Below are 26,406 nucleotides of genomic sequence, written 5' to 3'. Positions count from 1 at the left end.
GATTCAGAACTATATATGGGTCAAAGTCTAGCTCTGCGACTTACAAAGCCAAACACTTAACTAAGCTCTGTTTCCTCATTTATTCAGCAAACATTCAGAGAACGTACTATGTTACTAGTCTAGGCTCTGGGACAGAGCAGCGAGCAAGAATGAAATCTCTGCCTTCAGGGACCTGACATTCTAGGAGGGATAGCAGGTACTCAGAAAATAATAAAATGTACATTGAACGCATTAATGTAAATGGGGATGAGTTAAGAGGGATGCGGGAGAGAGAGGGAACAAGGGGAGGGAGAGTGTATGTATGTTGAGTGAGTGGGAGAGTTGCAATTTTAGAAAAGGATGTCCAGGTAAGGGCTTCTTGAGAAGGTGGCATTTGTCAGATGGCAATACAGTGTCTATTTCTTGGGCCTGTGGCGAAGATCGAAAAAGAAAATGCACAGAGTCGTTAAAACAAACAAACGAACGAACAAAAAACAAAACAAACCAAAAAACCTTCGATAGACCCAAAATGGACGCAGCAGACTCCTACGTAACCCGCGTGGGGCTCACAAAAAGGGGAACGTTGGTCACAGCGGAATGGTGATCGAGGTGGACGCTGCCCCAGACGGACCGGTGATCCCGCTGAAAATTGGCCCCGGGCGGAAACGCTCGCCAAACGGGAATGCTAATCCCGTAGGAACCACTTGCGACAGGGCTACACTGGGCCAGGGATTTATGGTTACCCTGGTAACGGCGTGCGCCGAGTGGCCGGAAGCAGCGGCGGAAGGAGGCGCGAGGGCGGGGACGGAGGCGAGGCTTTCGGCGGAAGTGAGCTCCGCCGCTTCGAGCCTGGGAAGATGCTGCATCGTGTGTGGCGGTGGCTGTGCTTCGGCCTGGGCAGCCTCCTGGCCGGGCAGGCGGAGGCCCCGAGCCCCGTGGAGCCGCCGGAGCGGAGCAGGCCGTATGCCGTGCTGCGTGGGCAGAACCTGGGTGAGCGACCGCGGGCTGGCGGGCGGCGGGGGCGGGGTGTGAAGGTGCAGCTCTTTTCCGAAGGCTCCGCGCCCGGGCTGGTACCCAGTGGGCTCTCCCTGTGTGCTGGTTGCATGAATGACCTGGGAGTCGAGCCCCCACTTTTCTGGCTGCGCGGGTCCAGGCTAGACAACAAGGGTGACTTAATGAGAAAGGTAAGGAGGAGTGCAGCCCTGTTTTACGGATCAAAGTGGAATTCAAAGAGATGAAGTTAATTGTCTACGTTTACACAGCTAGAATAGTGGTATTGGAAGACAGTGTATCCCCCCCCCCCTCCCGTCCTGCTTTTCGAGCGTTTTCGTTATGCCCCTTCACTCTGAAGAGCCAAATTAGTACCTGTTTTCGCTAACCTAAAGAAACCCGAAGAGGATTAAAGGCAAAAAGTGGAAATAGCGTTGGGCAGGTTTTCTGCAGTGCACACCTCCGAGCAGCGGGAGTGGCACCACCAAACTCCTTCCCTGGAGCTACGCTCGGCATCTTAGCATCAAGCCGTTATAGCTTTGAGATGTGTCTTAAGGAATCGGAAAAGTCTAAGACAGGTTGTTTGGGGGTCTGGGAAGCTCAGACGTGATTCCGTGTAATTTAATGGTAATTGCTTTTTCCCTTCCCACTATTTCTGCTTACTAAAGATTTCATAGGCACACTACCTTCAGAGAGCAGGAGAAACTTGTACTAGAACCTCGGTTTTGTGGAGCTTGAAACCTACCTTTTGGGAGGAGCTCTAAAAGACACATACACACACACACAAACATACATAAATACATGTGGCTGGCTTTGAAAGGGGTCCTGAAGCTTAAAGCTTGGCCGACTTCTGCCAAGGTCAAAGTCCTTCCTTTCCCACTGTACCTCATGGATACATCTGTATCTCTATGCCACAGAGAATCATTTTGGGTTATCTTGACTCCTCATGAATTCATATTGAATATATGTATCGACCACTTACTGTATTGATACATTCAGCATTCTGTCACTCAGCATTCTCCTGAGTGGGTTCCACGTGCTCTGTGGCTTAATCCTTTAGAACAGAGTTTCTCCACCTGGGTACTACTGACATTTTGGACAAGATGGTTTTTGGTGGGGTTTGGGGGAGGCGAGGCCCACTGTCCTGAGCACCATTAGGGGCGCCTGGGTGGCTCAGTCAGTTAAGCATCTGACTTTGGCTCAGGTCATGATCTCATGGTTCATGAGTTCGAGCCCCATGTAGGGCTCTGTGCTGACAGTGCAGAACCTGCCTGGGATCCTCTGTTTCCACCCCCCTCTCTTGGCCCCTCCCCCACTTGCACACTTGCTATCTTTTTCACTCTCTCTGTCTCAAAATAAATAAACTTAAAAATATTAAAAATGAAACAACATTAAAAAAAAAAAAGACATTGAGTGGCATCCCTAGCCTTTACCCACTAGATGCCAGTTGCACACCTGGCTCCTAATGAGGATAATCAGAATATCTCTGGACATTACCAGATGTCTACTGGAGGCCAGATCCCCCTGGTTGAGAAGCAATGCTGTAGAACAATACTGTTCATGGAGTGGTCTGCAGACCAGTGGGTCCCCAAACCACTTATCTGCAAAGAGAGGACTACAGAAATTAAGCGTTTAGAAATTTAAAAATTTGACATTGTTGCAACGTCCAAGCAAGTAGAGACCAGTCCCAGGTGTCCCTGGACTGTAATGCTTTGCAGGCAGAGGGAGCTGCTAAATAGTCATGCACATAGTAATGACCTGGGACAGAATTAAAGTTATAAAATCTAGTCCTTTACCACAGATGGTTTGAGAAACACTTCCCTAACAGTCCTGTGCAGTGGGTATTTTTGTTCCCCATCTTTTCAGAGGAGGGAACAAACACAGAGAGATTGTACAACTTACATTAAGATCACACAGCCTATGATCTACATTGGGATTCCCAATCTGGGAACCCAGTCTGACCCCAAACCCTGAATTCTTGACCACTGTGCTATGTTGCCTATTCAGGGCATAATAATGGCTTTCAATTATAATATGCATGTTATATGTCCACACTGTTGCTGAGTGCTTTTCATAGGTTAGCATAGGTAGGTTTCAAGAACCCTGGTGGGGTGGGTTTTATTTGCCACGTTTGATAGATGTAGGAAATGAAGCTGACCGATGGGAAGTAACCGTAAGGAAGGACCTAAATAGTCTTAGGTTCTGCCTGCACCTGCCTGTGTTCAGGCAGCTAATACCATGTGCAAAGTGTGAGAGAGGTAAAAAGATGAAGAATAGAATTTGTCAGGCCCCAAATGGATCGCTGTCCAAACGGATATTGTGTAGCTAACAATTCATTATTTTAAAACAGTTTTGAGATTCCATTCTCCACTTCCAGTCACCTGCGTTCCTGCTTTTGGAGTTTGTTTTTTTTCCAGAGCGCTTCCAAAACGTAAAATGCAAGAAAATGGTTTAAATAGAATAAGGCAACCTAGGTTCAGTTTCAGTCAAATTCATGGAATTCAAGACTTTGAAAATAAGGGCAGGTATTTAGGTAACGAGGCCTGTTTTTGAGATATGACTTTTAGCTTGTATAAGTTGTAGGTTGTCTTTGTCACCTGTGTCTTTTCTTCCCCTTCCCCCCCTTGCATAAATATGTATATATAGAGAGAGAGAGTCAGCTTTTAAATAATAACTGGGTTCAGTGTGGGGGCATTTTTGTAGGGATCACAAATACCCCCACATTACTGACTTAAATAAAACTGTGGTCAAATCTTATTTTTTCAGTAGCCACAGTGGAGAACAACCATGGTTAGGCTCCAACTGGAACCTGGCATGGGCCCACATATTTAAAAACAAATGTACATTTGCTTGGTGAAGGTAACATTTTGAACTCTCCAAAGAGCTCTGAGGTAGTCACACAAATGGGATTGCCCTTTCTTTCGCTGGGTTGCTGGTTACGTTAATTATTTTTTAAATTTTTCTTTATTTACTTTGAGAGAGAGCAAGAGCATGATGGAGAGGCAGAGAGAGGGGGAGAGAGAGAATCCCAAGCAGACTCTGCATCGTCAGCACGGAGCCCGACACAGGACAAACCGTGAGATCGTGACCTGAGCTGAAATCAAGAGTCAGACACTTAACCAACTGAGCCACCCAGGTGCCCTGGGTTATGTTAGTTTAAAGCCCTGGTTCTTATGTCTAGTACTGTACCGGGGCTCAACCCAAGTGATGAGTTGGAGGCCCTATTTCTCACTGGAGCTCCTGGAGATTTTAGATGTGAAATTTGCTCTCCAAAATGTAATAGGTTTGTGAACTTAGTTCATTGCTTCTTGGCTCAGAAGGCCTTTGTCAAGACTCATCTAGAGATTGAAATGCTTCACTCTTTTTTTTCATCTCAGTTTTTACGAATGACTTTCACGTAGTTGGGCGCCTGGGTGGCTTAGTTGGTTAAGCGTCAACTTCAGCTCGGGTCATGATCTCACGGTTTGTGATTTCGAGCCCCACATTGGGCTCTCTGCTGTCAGCACTGAGCCTGCTTCAGAACTTCTGTCCCCCTCTCTCTTTGCGCCTTCCCCACTCATGCTATCTCTCTCAAAACTAAATAAACGTTAAAAAAAAAATGAGGGGCACCTGGGTGGCTTAGTCGGTTAAGTATCTGACTTCAGGTCATGATCTCATGGTTCGTGAGTTTGAGCCCCATGTTGGGCTCTGTGCTGGCAGCTCAGAGCCTGAAGCCTGCTTCGGATTCTGTGTCTCCCTCTCTGTCTGCCCGTCCCCTGCTCGTGCTCTGTCTCTGTTAAAAATAAATAAACATTAAAAAATTTTTTTAAACTTAAAAATGTGGTTGGGCTCTCTGCTTCTGTTCTTGTGCCCTATAATCAGATGGTTCTCCGTATAGCAGCCAGAGGGATCTGTTTTCCCTACTGAACCAGATCATGTCATTCTTTACGTAAGGTCCTCAAAGTCATCTTAAATCCCATGTTGCCTTCATGGTCTACAAAGCCCTGCGTGAACTGGCTCCAGCCTTCTTCTCACTTCATTTCCTGCCTTTCTTCCTTCCCCTTCAGCCATGCTTGCCTCGTTCCATTCATTGGCTTTCTGGGCTTGTGTGGCCCTCAGGGCCTTCCCTTGCTGGCCCTCGGGGCCGCAGTGCTCTCCCTGCAGGTCTTTGGGTGGCCAGCTCCTTCCTTCATCGTGGTCTGCCATTTGTGTGTCACCTTCTCAGGTCCTCTCTCCACCTCTCTCCCTGCTGTTACCCAGCCTCTACCCGTCACTGTCGCATTCCTTCGAGCCACGTGAGATGCTCTTATTTACGTTTTCTCTCCCACATACGTGGAAACATCCCAAGAGAGAATCTGTTTGTGTCCGTCTCCCACACGCCCGGCGCAGTGCCTGGCACCGAGTGGCATTTGATAAATCATCGTCCGTGAACGGATGAGCTACAGAAGCTGGAGCTGCCGCTAGGAGGTAACCTGTCTTCCTTTTGCAGTGTTGATGGGAACCATTTTCAGCATCCTGCTGGTGACCGTGATCCTGCTGGCATTTTGTGTCTATAAACCCATTCGGCGTCGGTGACAGCCGAGCAAACCAGTTCTTCCACGAGTATTTGAGAAAAGAATAAATTGTGTTGCACGTGGGTCATTGGAGAAGTTGGAATCAGCACCTTCCTGCTTGGAGATGACCTTCAGTCTGGACTGTTGTCAAATGTGAAATGATTTAGAAAAAACTGGCAGTTATTTTTTCCTAACACTGTAATGCAAATAATTGGGTCTGCTTCTCAGTGTTTCTTTTTGTACCTGGCTGCACTTACACTTGTTAACAAGGAAGACCTGAAGCTCCAGGTTTCCTGTAGAGATGAGAAGACAGTAACTATGTGAGCAGTGTTAAAACCACACTGGGAAGGTCTGAATGTTTGAAAATACTCATTAGAAGTAGACTTAACACGTAGACATTCCCTTCTTAGAAGAACCATCTGGTCACAGTGGGGTTAAGAATCGCATATGTTTTTAATCACACTGAGTTGACCTAGAATGCTCCGGTTGCAGAGCAGTGTCAGCTGTGGGGAACTTAGGCCGTCACTCCTCACGCTGCATCGACTCTGCACTCAAATGCCCCCGTTCAGGTCAGGGTCACGTCACGTAGGCCTGTGACCGCACGCAGCTTCGGCTGGAAGGTTCTGAGTTAGACTGGAAACGTTACTGGTTGGTCTATCTGAAAAAGAGCTCCATCCCACCGAAACACATTGATCTCCCTTGGGCTGCGCTTAAGTCTTTCTAGGTGGTGGCCTAAAACTTGTGGCAGCTTTGCAGATTTGGAACCTAAAAGAAACTCAGCAGGAACTCTTTTTAGCCCAGGGTGAGGAGGTTCTCAACCAACAGTGTGTGTTCATTGTAGGAGGCAAAGTGGCAGGTGGGTGTGTGTTTGCACAGATTTAATTTCAACCTCGAAAACGCTGCTATTTTGCACTGTTAGACTGGATTTTTTTTCCTATTGAAATGATACAAAGTGGTTATCAGTATTTATTTTAAGGGTGCTAAGTTTAATTTTTTTATTAAATTGAAATGCTTACCTTGTACTTCAGTCACAGCACTGATTTTTTTTTTTAATCTGCACTAAATGTGAAGTAACTAATGTGGGATACTGTAACTGTTTGACTTAAGGATTTTGTTTGTAACCCTGACATTGAGCCATTGAATGTTCACTGTTGAGCAAAGTGTCAATTAAACTAAACCTTAACATGCTGTTTTCCTCCTAGTAATTATTTCCCAAGCGTCTAAATTGCTGCTGTGCATTTGAATCCGATCTACTCAGGGAAGCACCGTGAAGTTGAATTTTAAGTTTATGTGTAAAATAAGACAGCTGCCCGAAGCCAAGGTATCATTTCAGAAGACTGGGCCGTAAGTAATCTCTCAGGCTGGGTTAGGGGTCAGAAGACCTGGATTCTGGTCCCAGCTCTAATTACAGACAGGCTTAACTTCTCTAGAGCCTTGGTTTTTTCATCTGTAAAGTGATGTGTACACACTTTATCTTTCTTAATGGTGGTGAAGATCAAATGCTGTGAAACCAATATAAATAAGGAGGGGTCACCACTTTGGCCTGTCCTATAAAAGACCGTGGTTATTGACTGACTGCAGTGGGGAGGAGTAGGTGGGATTCTGAGACTGGCATTGACAGTTAAGTCCCAGAAGTGCACACCCCCACCTCATCTGGAGCGCCGTTTTGATATGCTGCCTAAAAATGTGTAACAATTTTTTGGATTTTAAAGGGAAACAGTAAAAACTTGGTAGGCCCAGGGTGCCTGGGTGGCTCCGTTGGTTAAGCATCCGACTCTTGATCTTGGCTCCAGCCCCACATTGGGCACTGCACTGGTGACTCAGAGCCTGCTTGGGATTCTGTCTCTCCCTCTTTCTACCCCTTCCCTGCTTGCACATTCTGTCTCTAAATAAATAAAACTAAACAAACAAAAAAAGAACTTGGTAGGCCCATAAACCTTGTAGCCTGCTGTTTGTTTGCTCAGTGATCACTAGGCAGGTTACAGTAGGATCATGTTCCGGTTTTCTGAAACAATCTTGCAATAGTTCTTCCACATACAAACCCAAACCTAGCCTACACCTTCATTCCAACATTACCATCTGTTCACTATGAGACTGCAAGCTAAAGTTAGACAGAGGGTAATCTTTATCGAAAGAGGCTTATTACAGAGTAAGGATACAAATCTCAATTCTGGGGAGAGCGAGTTTTACCCAAAACATTCATGCACGAGAGACTGACCACTAGTCCTTTACGTGGAATTATTTTACCTTCATCTCTGGTTATACAGGGTGGCGAGGTAGCCCAGACCTCCCAAACTGAACAGTGCCCTGAATACCTACCGTATACCCAGATGAGCAATGTTCACTTCCTTTATACCAATCATAAAAATGATTTCTCTTAGTAAACAGTAGTTTTATTTAAAAAAAAATTTTTAACGTTTGTTTATTTTTGAGAGAGAGAGAGAGAGGAGACACAGAATCCAAAGCAGGCTCCAGCTCTGAGCTGTCAGCACAGAGCCCGGTGCAGAGCTCAAACCCACGAACCGTGAGATGATGACCTGAGCCGAAGTCAGACACTTAACTGAGCCACCCAGGCGCCCCTCATCTCAACTTCCTTTAAAATGGAGATTACTAAATCTGCAAAGCGCTGCTCGGGATTTAGGGACTCTGGAAGACTTAGGAGTGTATTACATTTTTCCAGCTGCACCTCAATCTTAAATCCACACATTTCCAGGCACAGGCCTCGTGTGGATTCTGAAGCCCTTCACGGCACTGCACATAGTCCCGTGGGGCTGCTGTCATGCACTTTGTCTTTGAGGTCTTCCACGTTCAGCAGGAAAGTGGTGGTTTGGCAGGTCTCTGTCCCCTGGTGTCACGTACACACTTAGCTTCCTCGACAGATCCCTCACGTTACGCGTGCTCTGGGAACAGAGTGTCGAGCACTTTGTTGTACTTAGCTCCTAGCACTGTCTTACGTGCAGAAGTTGCACGGCCGGGCCCCCTAAGCTTTAATGAACCTAAAGGTAAAGAAACCATTAGTCTTTTAATTAAATAATCCAGCTACTACCTCTCATGACTGACAACTAAGTTTTCTTCATGGTGTCCCTCCCCCCACAACCCCCCCCCCCGCCCTTGGCTCAGTGTTATTTTACCCCCAGAAGCAGAGCAGCTCCTTCACATCTTCTGGGAAACACCAAGGCCTCGTTTCTGGAACCCAAACATTTTTTGCTGGTCACCGCCCTTTTTTTGTTTTAATCGCAACATAATTAGGTGTAGGATAAACCTGGAAGCCCCCACCCTCACCGCAACTTGTGAGGACAGCCTCATGAAGCATTTCAGCTTCAGAGGGGAGAGCGGATTCATTCGGTCACATGAGCGATCTGATGTCAGCCTGGCTCCCCGCGCTCCTCGAGGGCCGGCCATCTCCGGCAGGCGGACTGGGGTCTGGCAGCAGCCCCGGCACCAGCTGGCTTTTTAGTTTCCTTCTGAAACGAGTAGCACTCGGTGTGTGGACCGTACGATCCGGGTGGGAAGGCTGGGAGGGGCAGGTCACCTTTGTCACATACTCTTGAGTATCGCGAGGCATCCTCGTGCTCCGGTCACGTACGTAACAGGAAGTGGGAGCGACCAGAGAAACCGTATGAAAAGGAAAAAAAAAAAGACTCCAAGGCGGTCTAGGATATCGTACGAGCACCCTCTTGGGAAGCAATCTTTATTTGCATTTTACGAGAGTGGGCACGTAAATGAAACACGCTGCAACGGTGGACACACGCTCAGTCCCTTTTTAACTGACTTCCTGGGGAGCCCAAGACCTCAGGAAGCACAACAATGGAATGCAAACACAGAAATTACTGATGATTCACCGCAGTGAGTAAACGACGTGGCCTAACTGCAGCTATTCCCAAGAAGCGTCTTCACGCAGGGAAAACGCTAGGTGAACGGGAGTGCCAAGCTGGGTCTTTGAAACGAATGTGACACTGCAGTACACTGGCCTTGTGTGCAGACAAAGAATCTTGGCCGGACCGTGACAGACAAGGCAGATGGTTATGTGGAATCAAAAGCACGGTTCTTTGTGGCTAAGAACGTTTTACTGGCAACGCTCACTGTAGGATACAGACGTTCACTCTAACAGTAGTCTATGTCTCCCTTCCGATCCCTAAAGGAGCGCAACAGATAGGAAATAGATGCAGAACGAAGGGGGCTGTTGTTTACCAGGGCATTTCAGTGCAGCCTGTGGGGACGAAGAGGCGGGCCAGAGGGACGGTGCCCTCATCTCTGTTCCCCTGGCTTCTTCCGTTGTGTTGTGCGATGGTTATTTACAGGAGGGTCAGATAAAATCGTTAACTACTAAAGGTATCCAAAAAAGGCCTGAGAAAAATCTGGTTAAAATGTATAACCTTGTATTGCTACTGATGGGAGGAGTTGTTTTTACATCTTTTAAAAATAATAAAAAGATTCTGTTAAAAAATATATTTATCCAGAAAGATGCTGACTTGAACTCTAAAAAGCGATGCGGAGTCATCATTTTCCCTTTGGAACACAGAGCTACTCTTCTAACTGCAAGTCTACCCCTTCCTCTGTAGTGAGCCCAGGCCCGCGGGGGGCCGTCCTAGGCCTCGACGTGGAAATCTTTCACGAGGGAGGGCGTGGAACACACCTGGTTTTGGTTCTGGGCTGTCCCGCTGTGTTGGCCAGCCTGCCCCATTCAACAACAAGCCTCAGGCTCTCCTAGCTGCTCCTTCAGGGCCAGGATTAGCTGCCTTGGATTTAGCCTGGAAGATCCTGCTCTCAAAGGAACCGCCTTTATAAATTCAACTCAGACCCCTCAGTAAGTGGAGTGAGGTGGTTTGAAACTATTGGTAATTTTTAAGGCTAAGGCAACATCCGTGGTCATTTGTATATCCTAATGTGATGCAAATAGCCCTAATCTAAAACCTGTCCTGTACATGTCTCCTCTTTAACTTTAGCTGGGGGTGGAAGGAATGGACGAAGGTGGAGAAGGAGGAGGAACAGTGATAGTGTCCTAGAAACCCTGTATAAAGGTAAAAACAAAAGAGTAGATCGGCACAGATTATCCATTTCTTTGGTGAACTGTAAAGAAGCGTCTCATAAATTCTCATAAACCACGCTCTAAAAAGGCTGCTGCTCTCATATATAAAAGCACCCTGACTCTGCAATAACTTGTTTTGTTATCACTCCTTGGTAAAAAGTAATCTACAAACTCGCGGGGATTGGGGTTTTTGTCTAAAGCTGGTAGTAAAAACGTGACCTGCAAGCCAATACAGCTAATGGAAAGTGACGATGCTCTCCTCCCCTTAGCCTGGAGATGGGGCCTGCCGGTCCCCAGCCCCTTTCCAGGGGGAGGGTCGTGGGTGGGCCCGGGAGCCCCTGGTCTTGCACCTCTGAGTAAAGAAAGGGCAGCTGCTGTCTGCCACATACGTGCGAGGCTGCGAGGCGCAGGCCCTCGGCCCCGGGGCACTGGTGACGCAGCACTGGCGCGCAGCTCGCGTGCAGCCCAGAACCTCCGCTGGGCGCGGCCGTGGGCACAAAGGTCTATTTGTCAGTCAGAGACAGCTGTAAGACCTGCTGGAGCTCCGCCTCCTCCTCCCGCAGCCGGAGCTCCCGCTCCTCCAGCTCTTTGGCAGAGAGCTCCATGGCCAGCTGCAAGTCGCTGTCAAAACGGCTTGTCTCGCTCATAGCACCAGGGCACAGGCCTTCCGTGCTGGTGAGGAGGCTCTCCTGGATGGCCCTGCGGTAGAAGGAAGAGGGGGAGGAAGACCGATCAGCAGCAGCATCTACAGTTGACCGCTCACCGAGAGCACCCCACGCCAAGCATCTGATCGGCACTGCACGTGCACCGTGCCATTCAATCCCACAGAACCCTGGAGGCGTGGGTGCCGTGTAGGGGAGAAGCCTGAGGCGCAGAGAGGTAAAGAAACCTGCCCGAGATCACCCAGCTACTAAGTGATGGGGTGAGGAATGGCACTTGCTCTCTTTTAAATCAAAACCCAAGTTCTTCAACAGGCTTTCGTTTCTGCCTGGAGTATGTGAAAATACTTACAGAATAAAGGTTTCCAGTGTCTACCACCCCCTCCTTTAAAAAGATAATCTACTTGTCTCTGTAGCTGTTCCCCAAAGCCTCATCATTTTTAAAATCATATAAACTTCCCACTGAGGGTTTCTCAGACCCTGTGTAATCATACATTCTTTGTAGAAGATCAGACCGATCAAAAAGCCATTAACTAGGCACCTTTCTGCCAATGGCACTGGCCTGGGACTAGTCCACAAACAACTCTATCAATGGTTCCTGGAAACAAGGCTACCAAGCGTTTAGAAGTACTTCAGCGAGTAACTGCTACAAGAAGAAGCAGAAGAGCCAACTCTCAAGTCTCTCCTGCCAGGCAGGATGCTGGCACCAAGTGCCTATGTCCACCTGGGTGTAATTACTAAGAGTCATGCCAGTCACCTCTCATACTGGGCGTCATAGGCATGTGTCTGGTTGATACCTCCATTCGAAGCTGGTCCTGAAAGTTCCTACAAAAAACAAACGTGATGGACATGAATACCTCCTAGAAGGAACAGGTGTCGTACCGATTAGGAAATGGAAGTGGCAAGAACAAAACTGGAAATGTTGACATGCCCATTATTGGTGGCACTGTGCGAAAAACGAAACAGGGACTTGGGTCATCTCAAAAACGACACCTAACTGTCAGGTGGCATATGGTATGCTGCTGTGATTAACACCCACAGCCTCTCATACTTGACCCAGAACAGTCTATCAGAACAGCTTTGGGCAAAGTTTAAATGAACAAAGCAGACAACTCCTTTAAGCAAGGTGACACTACCTAATTCAATATTTGTCATCTTTGACTCTGGCTGCTCCCCTTTGCAAAATTTATGCTCAACAAAGGTTTATGCAGGTATTAGGGGGAAAAATAAGCTCACTATTTGAGGGGAAGGAGAGCGTACTGGACTGACCGTGATGTCCAGGCACTGAGTCTTCTCCCAGGAGGCCCCACAAAGGGAATATGCTGGCCGTGGGTGTGGTCCTTGGCCCAGCAGCAACTGAATGGTTCTAAGAATGGAGCCATGGGAAATGGACGTGGGTAGGGCTCACACTGCCCAGTCTCTGAGTCTCCAGAATAAAACCAGAATGCCAAAAATCTGAGCTTGGACACTGGAGCGTTGAGAGGGTGCCCCTCTCAAAGCTTAGCCGACCTGTGAGTGCGGGGGCTGGGGCCGCTTCACCACGGAATTTCCACTCTGCAAACATGCTGGACAAATGATGGAAGGAAACAAGAAACCAACGAACAGACAGGCTCCAGGAGCCCAGGACACGCCAAAAGGTGGTGGAAACAGAAGCAGTCCGGACCCCAGCAGTGTCAAGGAGAGCCACGGGGGGCAGGGATGGAAGGACTTGATGTTGGGCGAGGGGACCACACTGTCGGGATGGAAGGACTGATGTTGGGCGAGGAGACCTGGGGAAAGACTCACCTGAAAAGACAGAGGGCAAGTGTTCTTATGCTGGTCTGCCCTATCCTTAGCTCCACCCTTAGCTAGGCACTCTGCCACAGTTTGGGATTATGCCCCTTACGATGCAATAAAACATTTGAGCAAAAAACAAAATTTAACAAAGAATCAGCCACTGTTTTCATCACACACTTACTGAGCGGCCACAACAGTGTGACTGGTCTGCCATGGGGAGAAAGCTGGGATTTAAATCCACATGCAGTCTTATGAGACCTACCAACACATGGACGATATTCCAGAAAAAGTACAGTGATGTGAACTGGCATGGACTTACGGTTTCAGTACTAGAAAATTAGCACACTCCATCTGACAAATACATGGTTATTGGCTGCATGGGTGAACCTGGAAGGAAAGTCTATCGGGAGACATCCTGTGAATGCTCCTAACGGGGGCTGTGCAGATGGTGTCATGTAAGATGCTTTTGTGGAAGACCAGGTGCAGAAAATATCTCTGTAAATACCGTGACTACACCGAACTCTCGTTATGTAGGGTGAGTCTTCCGAGTTAGCTAAAACTGGAAACCTCCCCTTCCCTGCCATTTGTTCTGATAAAGGCACCTGGCTCCTGCTGGACTCCAGTAAACTCTGCTGGATGGCAAACTGCATTATCTCGTAATCTTCGTCTTGTAAATGCACATTTCTGCCATTGTCTTGAACGTGATAAGATTCCGGGATTTCAAAAACAGACTGATCAACCTCAAAGTTTGTGACCTGGGAAGCTGAAACACAAGGGGTGACAGTCCGGTGCCTGAATCAGTAAAATGAAGTTCCATTTTACGTTTATAATTTAAAATTTAAAAAAAATTGTTTTTAATGTTTATTCACCCTTGAGAGACAGAAACAGAGCGTGAGTGGGGGAAGGGCAGAGAGAGAGAGGGAGACACCGAATCTGAAGCAGGCTCCAGGCTCTGAGCTGTCAGCACAGAGGCCGACGCGGTGCTTGAACCCACAGACTGTGAGATCATGACCTGAGCTGAAGTCGGACTCAACCGACTGAGCCACCTAGGCACCCCCGTTTATAATCTAAAATTTATAAAAACATTTTCAGTTAAAAAAAAATGAGAGAATTAAAATGATTAAAATCAAGGCTTGCTACTATGAGAGATTTTGAGGAAGAAAAACCTTGACAGAGAAAAGTACCAAAATACCGCCTTTTTGTTTTTGTTTTTTTTATTTTAGTAATAAAATTAACTCATAGTCAAGAAAAATAAAGATTTCTCTCTCTCTCTCTCCACCCACTTTCTCTTATTTCCAAAGTCCAGAGGTAACCAGTGTTTACTTGTATGTCTTTTGAGGAATGCAGTGCGTATATGTGTATACTCAGTCACATCAAGATCTCTTTGTATTTTTTCCTTTTTATGAAATATGGTAAACACATGAAAAAAGTATAGGTCTGTAAACTAAAATAAAAAGATAATAACATGTCTATGTATCCCTCAACTAGCCCAAGACACAGAACACTATTTTTTACACAGTGAAAAAAACCAAAAACAAATTGTTATGTTTCTATAAACTATCAATGAGTAACTAGAAAATAAAATTGAGTAAATAATCCATTTACAGTAGCATCCAATGGGGCGCCTGGGTGGCGCAGTCAGTTAAGCGTCCGACTTCAGCCAGGTCACGATCTCGCAGTCCGGGAGTTCGAGCCCCGCGTCAGGCTCTGGGCTGATGGCTCAGAGCCTGGAGCCTGTTTCTGATTCTGTGTCTCCCTCTCTCTCTGCCCCTCCCCCGTTCATGCTCTGTCTCTCTCTGTCCCAAAAATAAACGTTGAAAAAAAAAAAAAATTTACAGTAGCATCCAAAAGAATTTGGATGGAAGGTAAGGGAGCCTAAGGAAATTTTGGGGGGTAACAGAATTATTCTACATCTTGATTGTGGTGGTGGTTACATGGGTACACACGTTTGTTAAAATGAACTGGGGGCACTGAACTAGGGGCACCTGGGTGGCTAGTTGAGCTTCCACCTCTTGATTTTGGCTCAGGTCATGATCCCAGGGTTGTTGAGGTTGTGCCCCTCATCAGGCTCTGCACTGACAGCACAGAACCTGACTGGGATTCTCTCTACCCCTCCCCAACTCACTTTCCCTCAAAATAAGTAAATAAACTATAAAATACATAAACTAAGGGCAGCTGGGTGGCTCAGTCAGTTAAGCGTTGACTTTGGCTCAGGTCATGATCTTGAAGTTCTTGAGTTTGAGCCCCGCATCGGGCTTTCTGCTGTCAGCACAGAGCCAACTTTGGATCTGCCCCTCTTTCTCCACCCCTCTCCCGCTTATGCTCTCTCTCTCTCAAAAATAAAATAAAATATACATTTTTAAAAAATGCACTGAACTGTCACACTTAAAGTGGGAGCATTCATACACCTCAATAAAGTTGGGTCTTAGGACTATGCTGTCTTTTTAATACAAGTGGGGTCATATTCTACAAGTTGTTTTTTCACGGACTCTAAATGAAATCTAAACTTTTCTCTCATTCAGAGCAGAGATCTACTTCATAAGATACTCCAATGTCAAAGTGAATAATTAGTTTATAATAACTGAATGTGTGTGTGTGTGTGTGTGTGTGTGTGTGTGTGTGTGTGTTTTAAATCACAAAGCCCCAACTTTACCTGAATCCACCTGGGTCCCCTCCACATTCTGAGATCCAGTTTCTTCAGCAGTGCTACAGCCATTAACGTTTCCAAATGTAATCCGTGCATTTAAGACATGAAACAAAGGAATTTCTAACAAAATAAAAGCTTTTATAAATAAACTTTACGCAAATAATAACAGTAGCCATCATTTCCTGAGTGCTTACAGTGCTAGTAAATACTTTTTATAAGTCAATGTCAAATACTTTTTATAAGGAGGACTTCCCTAACATAACAACCCTCCCCGATATACAGATGGGGAAACTGAGATTCAGAGAGGTTAAGCAACTTTTCCTAGATCACAGTGAATAAGTGATTGAGCCGGCATTGAACAATGTGTCACAAATATGCAACTGTCCAAAATTTAAGTTCCTTACAAGTTGTATGTGTTATATATGGTGTTAGGCATTCCAGTGCGGGCCCTAAAACATACTGATGGTGTCCACGGTCTTCCTCAAGAAACTATCTGATGTGATGCTTAACTTAAGTAAGGTTTGACATGAAAACAATAAAAGTGTCACATTTTTGTGCCTTTTTACATCTGTTAGCATCATCGGTAAATAGAACTGGTGGCTGGGGGATCTAATCCTGACATGCAAAAGAACCAAGAACCATGACACTTCTCCAGCCATGGTAAGCGAGAGGGTAACTGTGTCCTGCTCCATCAGGTCTGCTACCTTTGCCTGATCATCTGATCAGCTGCCGCCTGCCACCTTTGCCTCAAATGCTCCGAAGCCCGGAAGCACATCCTGTCACCCACAAAAGCCTACAGATGCTCCGGGGTTTCCAGATGGTAGACGGTACCTATCTTGACAGGAAATCCAGGTGGGAACTCGAGCTTGATGAAATCTCTGAGCCGCGCAAAGTGAGCGCTGGTTCGGGCCATGAGGTCAATGATGGGGACGACCTGCTCCACGAGGGACAACGGAAAGTCCTCGCACATCCACAGCATCGCTTTAAACCTGCGGGACCGACCGACACAAGGCTGAGGCCGTCGTCCCCAGAGAAATGGGACCGCTTCTACGCAGCCAGCTAGACAACACCAGCTTCCTCACTGCCCCGTCTGCCCAGTCACCGTACTTCTCTTAATGCGGAGCAGGGAAGGGGCGAGACCCGTGAAGAATGCAGATCACCGTGCAATCTGGCAATCAGGAGAAACGGCCTGCCCTGTGACCTCCCCCTGCAGCAGTCTGAATTGACTGAAGAAGCTGATAGCTGGTGCGATCATTTCATTTGATCAGCTGAAGCTTGTTGGCAGCAAAAAACACAAGGAATTCTTACATCCCATCTCTATTCTATTTGGAGAAGGGCTTAATAAGAAGATGGGCAATCTACTGTTAGCTTTTATCAGGTGAAGTAACTTCAAATAATGTTTAAAGGAAGGGGACACAAAAATGACAACAGGACACCAGGAAACAGCAGAACTTCTGAGACAAGAATCTGTAAGCTGAAAATGGCTGCTGAGTCTTACTTTTGCGTTCTAATCGTGAGCTCCTTCGGCCTTCCAATGTCCCGGTCTTTCAGATCAAACTCTTCATTAAAGTATTCATCCGGCGTGATGGCCGTGGGGTTGTTGGCGGTGGCACACTCTGTGGTGAGGTCCTGCCAAGCCAGAACTCGGGGGAATTAGAAATGCCAAATGGTGCTCACAAGTGGAGGCCTACAGCACTCAGCCTCTGAGGCGGACACGTTAACCAACTACGGATCAGGAAGTTCTAGTCATTTCCTCTCCCCTTTTCTTTCAGTTACTGCGCTGAAAATCTATAAAGGCATTATGTAGCAAGCCTAATGGGTTTCCCCGTGTCAAAACATTTCTCCACTCTCCTTTGCATTTTTATCTCCTGATTATAGAAACAGAGAGAGAAATATCTGACAGCATGGAAGATCTGGAAGGCATGGGAGTTTAAGTTCCAAATCTGTCATGCTCTCGCTCATGACACTGGAAAGGGAATCTCATTTCTCTGACCCTCTGCGATCAACTGTACCAACTTCATGTAGTTAGAAAGGATCAAGTAAGAAAATGTCTGTGAAGGCACTTGGTTGAAATAAAAAGTCCTGAATCCTGTTTAAGTTTACAGATGAGAAGGCACCTTCTACAGTCACGACCCTCCTCTAAAATTTTTACCTGCAAGATTCATCTAATTCTCTTCTAAAAGAGTATCTCGAGTTCTGGCTTGGGAGCGCTCTTCAGCATTGCAGCCAGAGTGGCTGCAGTGTTCAGGATTCAGTAAATGCCATCGCGGCACAGAAAAGTCATGTCCTTTGTTGAACCTGAGAACTTGCTGCTTCCACTTACCCCTTGAGCACCAAACTGGTGTTCCACGGTTCCCAGCAAAGACTCCAGGGGGTTCCTGTCCGCTACAGAAGGGGGGAAAGGTTTAATGTCTAATATTATACCTTACTTGTGACTACAGAAAGAGATTCTCATGCTATCTTAAAGTTTTGGATCCCAGCTACCTACATCAGGAAGTCCATTTATGGATAGGGTGGCAAAATCATCCACAGTCAACCATCGGCTAATTTATCCCTTATAGGACATACTTTTTATCAGGGTCTCTAACCTAGATGAACAACAGCTACAAGAAGTAAAGCAGAAAAGCAGCAAGAGTTTGGATTCAGGAGTGAGGCTGACTGGGCCGCAGGGTCCTCATCTGTCAAACCAGAGTCCTGGTGGCAGTGGGGGCGGCGAACAGTAACTGAGCACTGGCCTCACTGAGGGAAGGTCTCAAAGGTTTGCGTGAGGGAGCTCATCTCATCCTCCCAAGCACCGCCGTTTCACTGCTGAGGGACCTGAGCCACAGAGGGTGCAGGTAACTTCACAAGGCCACAAGACTGGCCACCGGTGGGGCTGTGCGAGAACAACCACGTATTGGCAATGCTTTGGCTCACAGCCCCGGTTCTGTCCAAATCTTTCACGGTGAGAGTTTGGACTAAATCACTCATTCTGGTGAGAACTAGTCTCGATATCCTTAACTACCTTCCCTGCCTCCTTGTTTCTTCGGAAACGATTCGCCTGAATGGCTTTAACTCCCCTTGAAGCTAACTACAGGTAATACCTTCAAGAACAGGTCAGTCTAAAGGAGATTTTTGTAAAAAGGAAGTTAGGGCTAGGATTAGCCTGACCTGATCATGTTAACCCCCAAAATGAACGAAACCAACAAAGGCTCTCTCTAGCCTAAGGAAAAGCGGGGAGAATTACCTTTGTATCTCTTTTTTTCTTCCTCGGTCAGGTGTTCCGTCCGGATTTTGGTTATCACACTCACATTGTTTACTGTGTAAACCTTGGGAGACGTGTGCAAAAGAAAACAGTGACACAGGGAATCAAAACTCAAAAAATAAGCATAGCAAGAGCAAGAATGCTGAAGCCAAAAAATAAAGAAAGAAAAGAAAAAAAAAATTCCAGCAAAATAAAAATGAGAAATGGTTGACAATCATTAGGATCCCTCCGAGAAAATATACAAGCTAATCAACTTAGAAATGCATCAGCAACTACTTGGCATCTCTGACAGTTTTAAAGACCGAGGAGTAAACGGGGCAGGGACGGGCTGCATCTCCCTGCCTGCCCTTTGTGTTGCTAATCGCTCTCAAACAAATGTCCTGATACTGAGGCCTCCCGGCTAGATTTCTAGCGCTAAGGCACCCAAACTGGCCCCACGTACTTCTCTGCTGATTTGTGGCGATCTTATAATAGGACGGACTTAGACAGCCATCTGCTGGGCAGAAGGAAAACGGAATGAACACAAGGTTCTCTCTACCTGTGAGGCTTCAGAGGAAACCAGCGAGTCACTACTTAAAAGGGATTCCATCGATGGACAAAAAATTATTTTCACCGCCAGAGTGAATGCTCTGTTGTCAAGGTTGACTGAGAAATTTGGGGGTCTGGAAGATCAAATCTCACGGTAAACAGAGAATTAGCTGTATGCCATACGTGGATTCCCAACGTTCAAAGACTGAGGAAGCAGCGGAACGACTGTGTCTAAATGTGTCTCGCTGAGCATGACGTAAGCCTCTTTGCCCCCTCCGAGGTCACCAGAGGATCCTGCGGCACCGCACTCCGGCATGGGAGCCATCAGTCCCTGCTGTACTGCAGGGCTAACGGAAGGCCAGGACACAGAGGCGTCCCAGCTAACAAGATGCCAGATGACTCGACTGACAGTTGTCTGCACTATGACAACTACGTTCTTAACGCACTGATGTCATGTAAGTGGGTGTCAGGCCACTGGTTCCAATTAGGCTGACTAGGAAAATGGAGGCTCATTAAAGCTACTTTACTTTTTTTTTTTTTTTTAACCCACTCAGGTTATTAAAAAAAAAAAAAAAGATCAACATGCAGGTTTCAGTCTAATCCTTTCTTTTTCTGCTTAAAGAATTAAAGGAACAGTCACTCCTCTGGGGACAACTGGCACCCGTGTTCATTTCTCTACGACATAGTTTCTCTTTTGGCATACCTAGGGACCTCCTCAGGACATGCGAGCCCATTTTCTGCACATCAGATCAGATACAAATCCAAGTGAGAGACACTAAGCAGCATTTTTTCCCCCAGAGCATCTCCACGGCACAGATGCATGAAAAAATCTGAACAGACTCCTCATTTGCATAGAAGCTAAATAGCTATATTAAATCTTATTTTAAGAGTTTCCTTTTACCTTTGCTTCGTAACCATTAACAACTTCTGCTTTATCTGTCCTCCAGCCCCAGAATCCGGATTTAGTTCTGATAAAAAGTGAACACCACAAATTTCTACATGTACAATATGCCATTCAGATTTATCCCTGCAGCCTTTACAGTTTATTTCCCCCAGCTTAAGTTGGTGAAGGACACTTGGAGATTACGGTCCTATTGTCCACAAAAGGATGCTCTCAGTGACAGATGGCTTAAGTAGCCCCACCCCCTCCCACTGTTACTAATCAGCTCGCCTCACCCCTGGCATAGAAAGCCTCCATTCTTGGCGTCTTTACAAAAACTGCCAGCACAGGCGACAAAGGTGGTGACATTGACTGGACAGCTGTCCTAAAGAAATGAGTGAAGATGACCAGCGTCCAAGGGCTTGCCACGAGGTGGTATCTGGGTCAGAGCATTTATCCGGATCACCTTAACTGTGGATATGGACATCAGTGGCTCTGTCCCCATGAGCAGCCGCATCTCAACTGAGGAATTCTTAGAACAACGAGGCACAGACCATCCTGCTCCTCAGGAGAGAGCGGGTGGGGCAGGAACTCCTCACTGTGGCGAGCTGCTTGGAGAAGCCATTAATGCCTGCGAAACGGCTTGGGAGTCACACGTTTTACCAGGTTTGGTGCAGCAGGGGAAAGGATGTTAAAAGCAGTTTTCCAGCCCAGACAATGACTCCAGGTCTGTAGGACTGCTATTAAAGTAGCCTAGCATCCCAGCAGCAACGACAGCACTGCTAAAGTGCCTGAAAACCCAGTTATTCGACTCAACATACTCCTGGGGAAAAATGCATTTAGGAACCAAGAGCAGCCAAGAGGTTCTGGTTCTTTTTCAAAGCAGCGCGTCCTAGGAAATACTACCACTCACAGGGAAGCCCTGACAAGCCTGGTCTGCCCTTTTGTCTAGGACATCACATCCTAGCTCCACTGTGACTGCTGCACTTGGCCCTGTGTAGGACAACTGCCTGCCTTCCACCCTGACCCCAGAGGAAAGTGGGGACATCACGCAGGAAGCTCCGGGAGCCAGCAGATTGGCCAACTCACAAAGATCCGTGTAATTTACGTCTTGTGTTTCCAGTTTCATTAGTCCAGACAGGGCATACAGAATTTTATGTGTATGTTACAGCTCATCACAGAAAGGAAGGACCAGGGCTTTAATTTTCCAAGTAGTTGTCCACAATTAGTGCAGCATGACCCACGGAGGGAGAGAGGGAAACCCCAAAGGGATTACACCAAATGCTAGCTTATCTCCACTTTACACTTCAGAAACAAAACCACAATCCTGGGGGCGGGGGGCAGGGTCCACACTGATTAACAAACCAGAGTCCCCTCTTAGCTTCAATAATTGAAAATCAAGATCGTCCTTTTGTAGTTAACAAAGTCAGTCCTCGGTTCCTTGCCTTTCACCTAGTCACTTGATATTCTGGCCTGGGAAAGGACTGCTTTCTGGCACACGGTCTGCCGAGGTACCAAAGGATGACTCCATCTGCCCCGCTTCATCCCGTGAGCATGCTGGGGAGACGGAGCCGCCCCCTCTCCCTGGAGACCACTAGGCTGCTCACTCCTTTGCATCCGCTCAACTGGCAACCCTGGCTGCTCTGCCTCCCTTTCCATCCCCACGCTGACAGCTTGGTTATTAAATTCGGCATCCTATTTTAAGCCCAAAATTCTAATAACTCCTCAACCCTTGATTAACTTTATGCACAGAGGCATCTGAAGATGACAGGGCAAGACCCAGCTCCCCCTCTGCATTTTTACCTCTGCCCTTCTCCGCTGAGGCTGCCACACCAAAAGCCGCTGAGCAAGCCCTGTGGCTTGGAGGCTGCTATGCAATTCAGAGAGAGGCTCTGAGGGCAGCAGAGAATGTTCTGTTTTAGGTTGCCAGAGCATACTCTTTCAGAGAAGAGAAAAACCCAGACTGCAGCCAGAGGGGACATACTGGCAGGCCAAAAACTCATGCAGGAAGCAAGCATCAAGCTCTCAGCAACAGATCAGAAGAAAGAAATGGATGAAAACGACTCTCCTAAGAGAGCACACCTTCCGAAGTCAATCAAGCGCATGCTCCCACCTCCAGTAAGAAGGAGGTGTGCACTTTCTCTACCAGCAAATCTCACACTCAAGTGGCTCAAACCCTTGCTCGATGCATAAGCAGCTCACTGACTGCATATACTGAGTTCTGAGCACCACAGAAAAAAAGCAGCTGTTTTCCAGAAATCCTCTCTCAGAGACCCACTGTCAGTTGCCAAAGGAGGTTAACCCGAACCGTCTGAAGAACTCGTGACCATACAAATCCCAGAGGTGCCTCAGCCCTCAGTAAAAATGGGAAGTGCCACCGTTTCCCATTTGCCCTCCGTGGGGTAGCCGCCAGTAATCGGCACACGCTTTGTAAGTTACATGTCAGAACAGTGACTCTAGCAACTCTGCCGATGACCCAGAGGGAACGGCGGCTCTCCTCATGGCATCGTAGAGTCGTGGGGGCTTTAGCAACGTCATCTCGAGATTCACTCCTTTCTTTCTTTCAGGTAAGGAAGCAGGAACGTGGAGAGACAGAGCCACCTCCCCAAAGCTACATGGTTACTTAGCAGCCCTGCCAATGGCATTCAGTCCTTCCAACTTCCACCTCCGCAGCCGGGCCGTGGCACTGAGGACGGGCCCTGCTATTTCCCAGCTTTACGAACAGAGCCCTTTGCTGCAGGGGCCCTCCCTGTCTACAGAGGGGTGTGCCGAAGCCTGAAGGAGTCTTCCCGAGATGCTACCAGGTAAAGCCACGGCCTATTCCTGACAGACAGCTGTCACCTGGCAAGGCTGGGGTGCCAGGAGACTGGTGATGGGGGACTGAGCCTGCCTCCCAGGGCTACCGCTGCCAACACAGCAGCAGTACTGGGACACCACGTGGGCTGGCATTTGGCTTTCTCTTCTACTGCTAACAGATGCCCTAATTCCACAGCTCCATCTAAATCAGAAGAAAAAGGGCACTTGAGTCTTATGTTTGACTCAACAGAAAAGTTTGTCTCACTAACATATTTTATGGAAACAAAGAAGAAAAGAAAAAGAAAAAAAAAGAGGAGAGTTAGTATATTCATTAAGAGTAAAGAAAGCCTAGATCTTGGATAATATGTGTCCACGTTAGCTCAGGTTATGCTGCTTTGGTTTACAGAGAGCTGGATGTGACATCCTAGGCAAACACTCAGGGCTCTTACAGATTCCCTCAGCTCAGTGCGTTCTGTGGGGAAATCACTCAGGCTAATAGCTCTGACAGCTTCCGCTTCCCTTACATTCCGAACCTCTTCATGCCTCTGCAGGGCTCAGAGGCAGATGACCAGAGACAGTGTTCTCATCCAGGTGAACCAAGGCACAAACCTCTCCAGAAGCTTCTTCTGGTGGAGTCTGGAATAGAACTGCAATCCCTCCAGACTCTTGGCTCTAAACTATTAGGCCTCACAGGGGAAGAGAACCACATTTAACTATATGGTAAGTGTGGATCTGACTAGTATCAGTACAACCACAATCAATACTGGGTCAATTCTAGCTTCCAGAGACTCGCAAAGCTCCATGGTCTGGGACTAGGGGGTCTTGTGGGTCCCCAAACACCAAAACAAAAATAAAATTCAAGTAAAATCCATTAGAAAGGGCCCATAAAAGAGTATGAAGATGTTTCTCCAAGACTTAACCAACGTTAATGTCTATAAAATGATCTATGAAAGAGGATGTCAGCTATGGCTTCTTTTTGGTTAGAACAGAGAGCAACTTGAAAATCTACTAGTGCTTATTATGCCATATTAGAGAAATCCCAATCCACCCATAATTTCCAATTCATATCTACATGCCACCAAAGATGGCAGTAAAGGGATCGGACATTAAAATGCAGAACCGAAATGCGTACCTTTCAAAAGCAATATTTTTAGTATCGAGGCTGGTGTTAATGACTGGGCTCGTGAGCCGTCTCTCAACTTCCCTACTTTTTGGCTTCATCAAGTCCAGGGTGAGGCGCTCCATTTCTTGGGACAGGTCAAAGTGCTCGGTGGTGACCACCCTGTCATCATGGTTGACTTCCATCAGCTCCGCCCGGTTGTCTGTTAATGGAAACAAGAGCATAACTAAGGGCCATGCCAGCAAGATGCAAAAACAAGGAAGCCTCAAAAGTTAAAATGCATTGTCTTTCACATTTGCCCCCCACCAAGGGCCACCTACCAGATAAAACCTGAATACTATGATTACTGACCACCTAACTTACATGGGGATTATCCGGCCAGTTTGCCACAACCCACAGGAGGCTCGGGGCCGTCTTCCCCAAAGTTGCAGACATTTACAACAATATGCATTATTTGTTAGCAATACATCTGTGTACTTTTTAAAATATACCATTTACACAATTAACATAAATCATTTATGCACAACTTTGGGCTGGCAATGCCACTTTTCTCACCCTTTGATAGGAGGATCATGCCTGCTTACAGAGGGGATATAAAGAGATACAAGACAGAGTCTCAAATTCTGGGCTCAGGAATGTGGGACATTCCAAATGGTGACAGTGTTTGGTGGTAAATGATTGGGGCTAGAGAATGAACAGAACTATCCAGAGTGTTACAGCTCCTTTAGAATTTGTCTAGCGGGGCGCCTGGGTGGCACAGTCGGTTAAGCGTCCGACTTCAGCCAGGTCACGATCTCGCGGTCCGTGAGTTCGAGCCCCGCGTCGGGCTCTGGGCTGATGGCTCAGAGCCTGGAGCCTGTTTCCGATTCTGTGTCTCCCTCTCTCTCTGCCCCTCCCCCGTTCATGCTCTGTCTCTCTCTGTCCCAAAAATAAATAAACGTTGAAAAAAAAAATTAAAAAAAAAAAAATAGAATTTGTCTAGCAGGCTTTCCGGTCCTTACCAGAAGACCCCTTAAAAACAAACAAACAAACAAACAAACAAACAAACAAACAAAAAAAAACCCCAGAGAAACAGAGAGAGAGAGAGAACTATCCAAAAAAGAAATAGAGGAATTGAGAGTTGAATAATTAACAAGAATAACCAACAAAAACAAAAAACACAAAACACATGCCCCAGACAGTATCACATAAGGTATAGGAATGCAAACACATTTTGATGGTTAAAAATCACTCTTGTCGGGGTGCCTGGGTAGCTCAGTCAGTTAAGCGTCTGACTTCAGCTCAGGTCATGATCCCACGGTTTGTGGGTTCGAGCCCCGTGTCTGGCTCTGTGCTGACAGCTAAGAGCCTGGAGCCTGCTTCGGATTCTGTGTCTCCTTCTCTCCCTTTCTCTGCCCCTCCCCTGCTCAAGCTCTGTTTCTCTCTCTCTCTCAAAAAGTAAATAAACAAAAAAAAAATTAAAAATCATTCTGTCACTTAGTGTGAACAGTGATTATGAAAACTGAATAGAATCACTCACCTTCTCCCTTAAATATAAAACTGCGCCTCCCTCTTATCCAGCTCATGTTCTCAAATCCCAGCAACGTGATATCCACACGCAGTTTGGCACCACTTTTCCAAATGCGACAGACATCATTCGGGCATATTCTGGAAACCAAGGGCACTGGAGAAGAGAAGTGTACTACTGAGGAAAAACTCGAGGGCCAAGCAGAGCACACAGGCCCAAGGAATCAGGATTCCAGCTTTAATAATAAAAAGACAGGAGCGGCACGCATGACGGTGACCCTCGGAACTGGGTGTGGCTCCCCCACTTACAATAGGGAAGCCACTTTTCAAAACTAAAAATGGACCTTTTGTTCTGTAGCTCTTTATGGAGGTGCAGATGTGTCTTTGTCCAGACACGTGAATTTCCCAAGGACATCCCTGATCCCAACACGGACCTGTCTTTTTGACCATCATCAGGGCTACCGAATGTGTCCATCTGGCCTTCTTGCTCACATATGCTGCTCCTACCACGTCACTGTGCCCTAACACACTGGCATATCCGCCCCTCAAAATGTCAAACCTAAAATATCTGAAAAATGCAGATATTTGCATGAGAGAAGAACTTGTAAGTTTTCCAGAAGAACCTGAAGTTCTCTTCTTTCCCATACTTTTTTACTTCATTTAAATGTTTCATTACGAATGTGACTTCTTGCCTGGAAGGGAAGTCAGAGTGAAATGGCT

At 46.8% G+C, this 26,406-nt stretch overlaps 2 protein-coding genes and 1 pseudogene across 2 annotated transcripts in view; 2 read left to right on the top strand and 1 right to left on the bottom strand.

Moving 5' to 3' along the window:
- The first annotated feature begins 339 nt into the window (after window positions 1-339).
- Window positions 340-6,689, top strand: CD3H12orf76 (chromosome D3 C12orf76 homolog). Its single transcript, XM_043559167.1, has 3 exons — window positions 340-347; window positions 677-969; window positions 5,438-6,689. Exons 1-3 carry the CDS (start codon window positions 340-342, stop codon window positions 5,521-5,523), a joined length of 387 nt encoding a protein of 128 aa, XP_043415102.1. The 3' UTR covers window positions 5,524-6,689.
- Window positions 6,690-9,155: 2,466 nt separating this feature from the next.
- Window positions 9,156-26,406, bottom strand: part of ANKRD13A (ankyrin repeat domain 13A) — a 32,830-nt gene continuing 15,579 nt past the window's right edge. Inside the window, exons 5-15 of the mRNA XM_043557866.1 lie at window positions 25,700-25,843; window positions 24,193-24,382; window positions 20,286-20,352; window positions 18,839-18,920; window positions 17,936-17,997; window positions 17,111-17,241; window positions 16,444-16,601; window positions 15,619-15,732; window positions 13,568-13,728; window positions 11,947-12,014; window positions 9,156-11,229 (exon numbers count right to left, since the gene is read on the bottom strand). Coding sequence (XP_043413801.1) covers window positions 11,034-11,229; window positions 11,947-12,014; window positions 13,568-13,728; window positions 15,619-15,732; window positions 16,444-16,601; window positions 17,111-17,241; window positions 17,936-17,997; window positions 18,839-18,920; window positions 20,286-20,352; window positions 24,193-24,382; window positions 25,700-25,843 — 1,373 coding nt within the window. The 3' untranslated portion in view covers window positions 9,156-11,033. The remainder of the gene's footprint in view (window positions 11,230-11,946; window positions 12,015-13,567; window positions 13,729-15,618; window positions 15,733-16,443; window positions 16,602-17,110; window positions 17,242-17,935; window positions 17,998-18,838; window positions 18,921-20,285; window positions 20,353-24,192; window positions 24,383-25,699; window positions 25,844-26,406) is intronic.
- LOC122471069 lies at window positions 24,889-24,957 on the top strand (annotated as a pseudogene).

Source organism: Prionailurus bengalensis, chromosome D3 (assembly GCF_016509475.1).
Source record: "Prionailurus bengalensis isolate Pbe53 chromosome D3, Fcat_Pben_1.1_paternal_pri, whole genome shotgun sequence".
Taxonomy (NCBI): Eukaryota; Metazoa; Chordata; class Mammalia; order Carnivora; family Felidae; genus Prionailurus; species Prionailurus bengalensis.
The sequence above is the reverse complement of the archived record's forward strand: the minus strand, read 5'-3'. Positions and strand labels throughout refer to the sequence as shown.

Coding starts and splice junctions, on each gene's coding strand:
- CD3H12orf76 (XM_043559167.1), top strand. Junction 970..5,437: donor GCTGCGTGGGCAGAACCTGG/GTGAGCGACCGC, acceptor TTCCTTTTGCAG/TGTTGATGGGAACCATTTTC.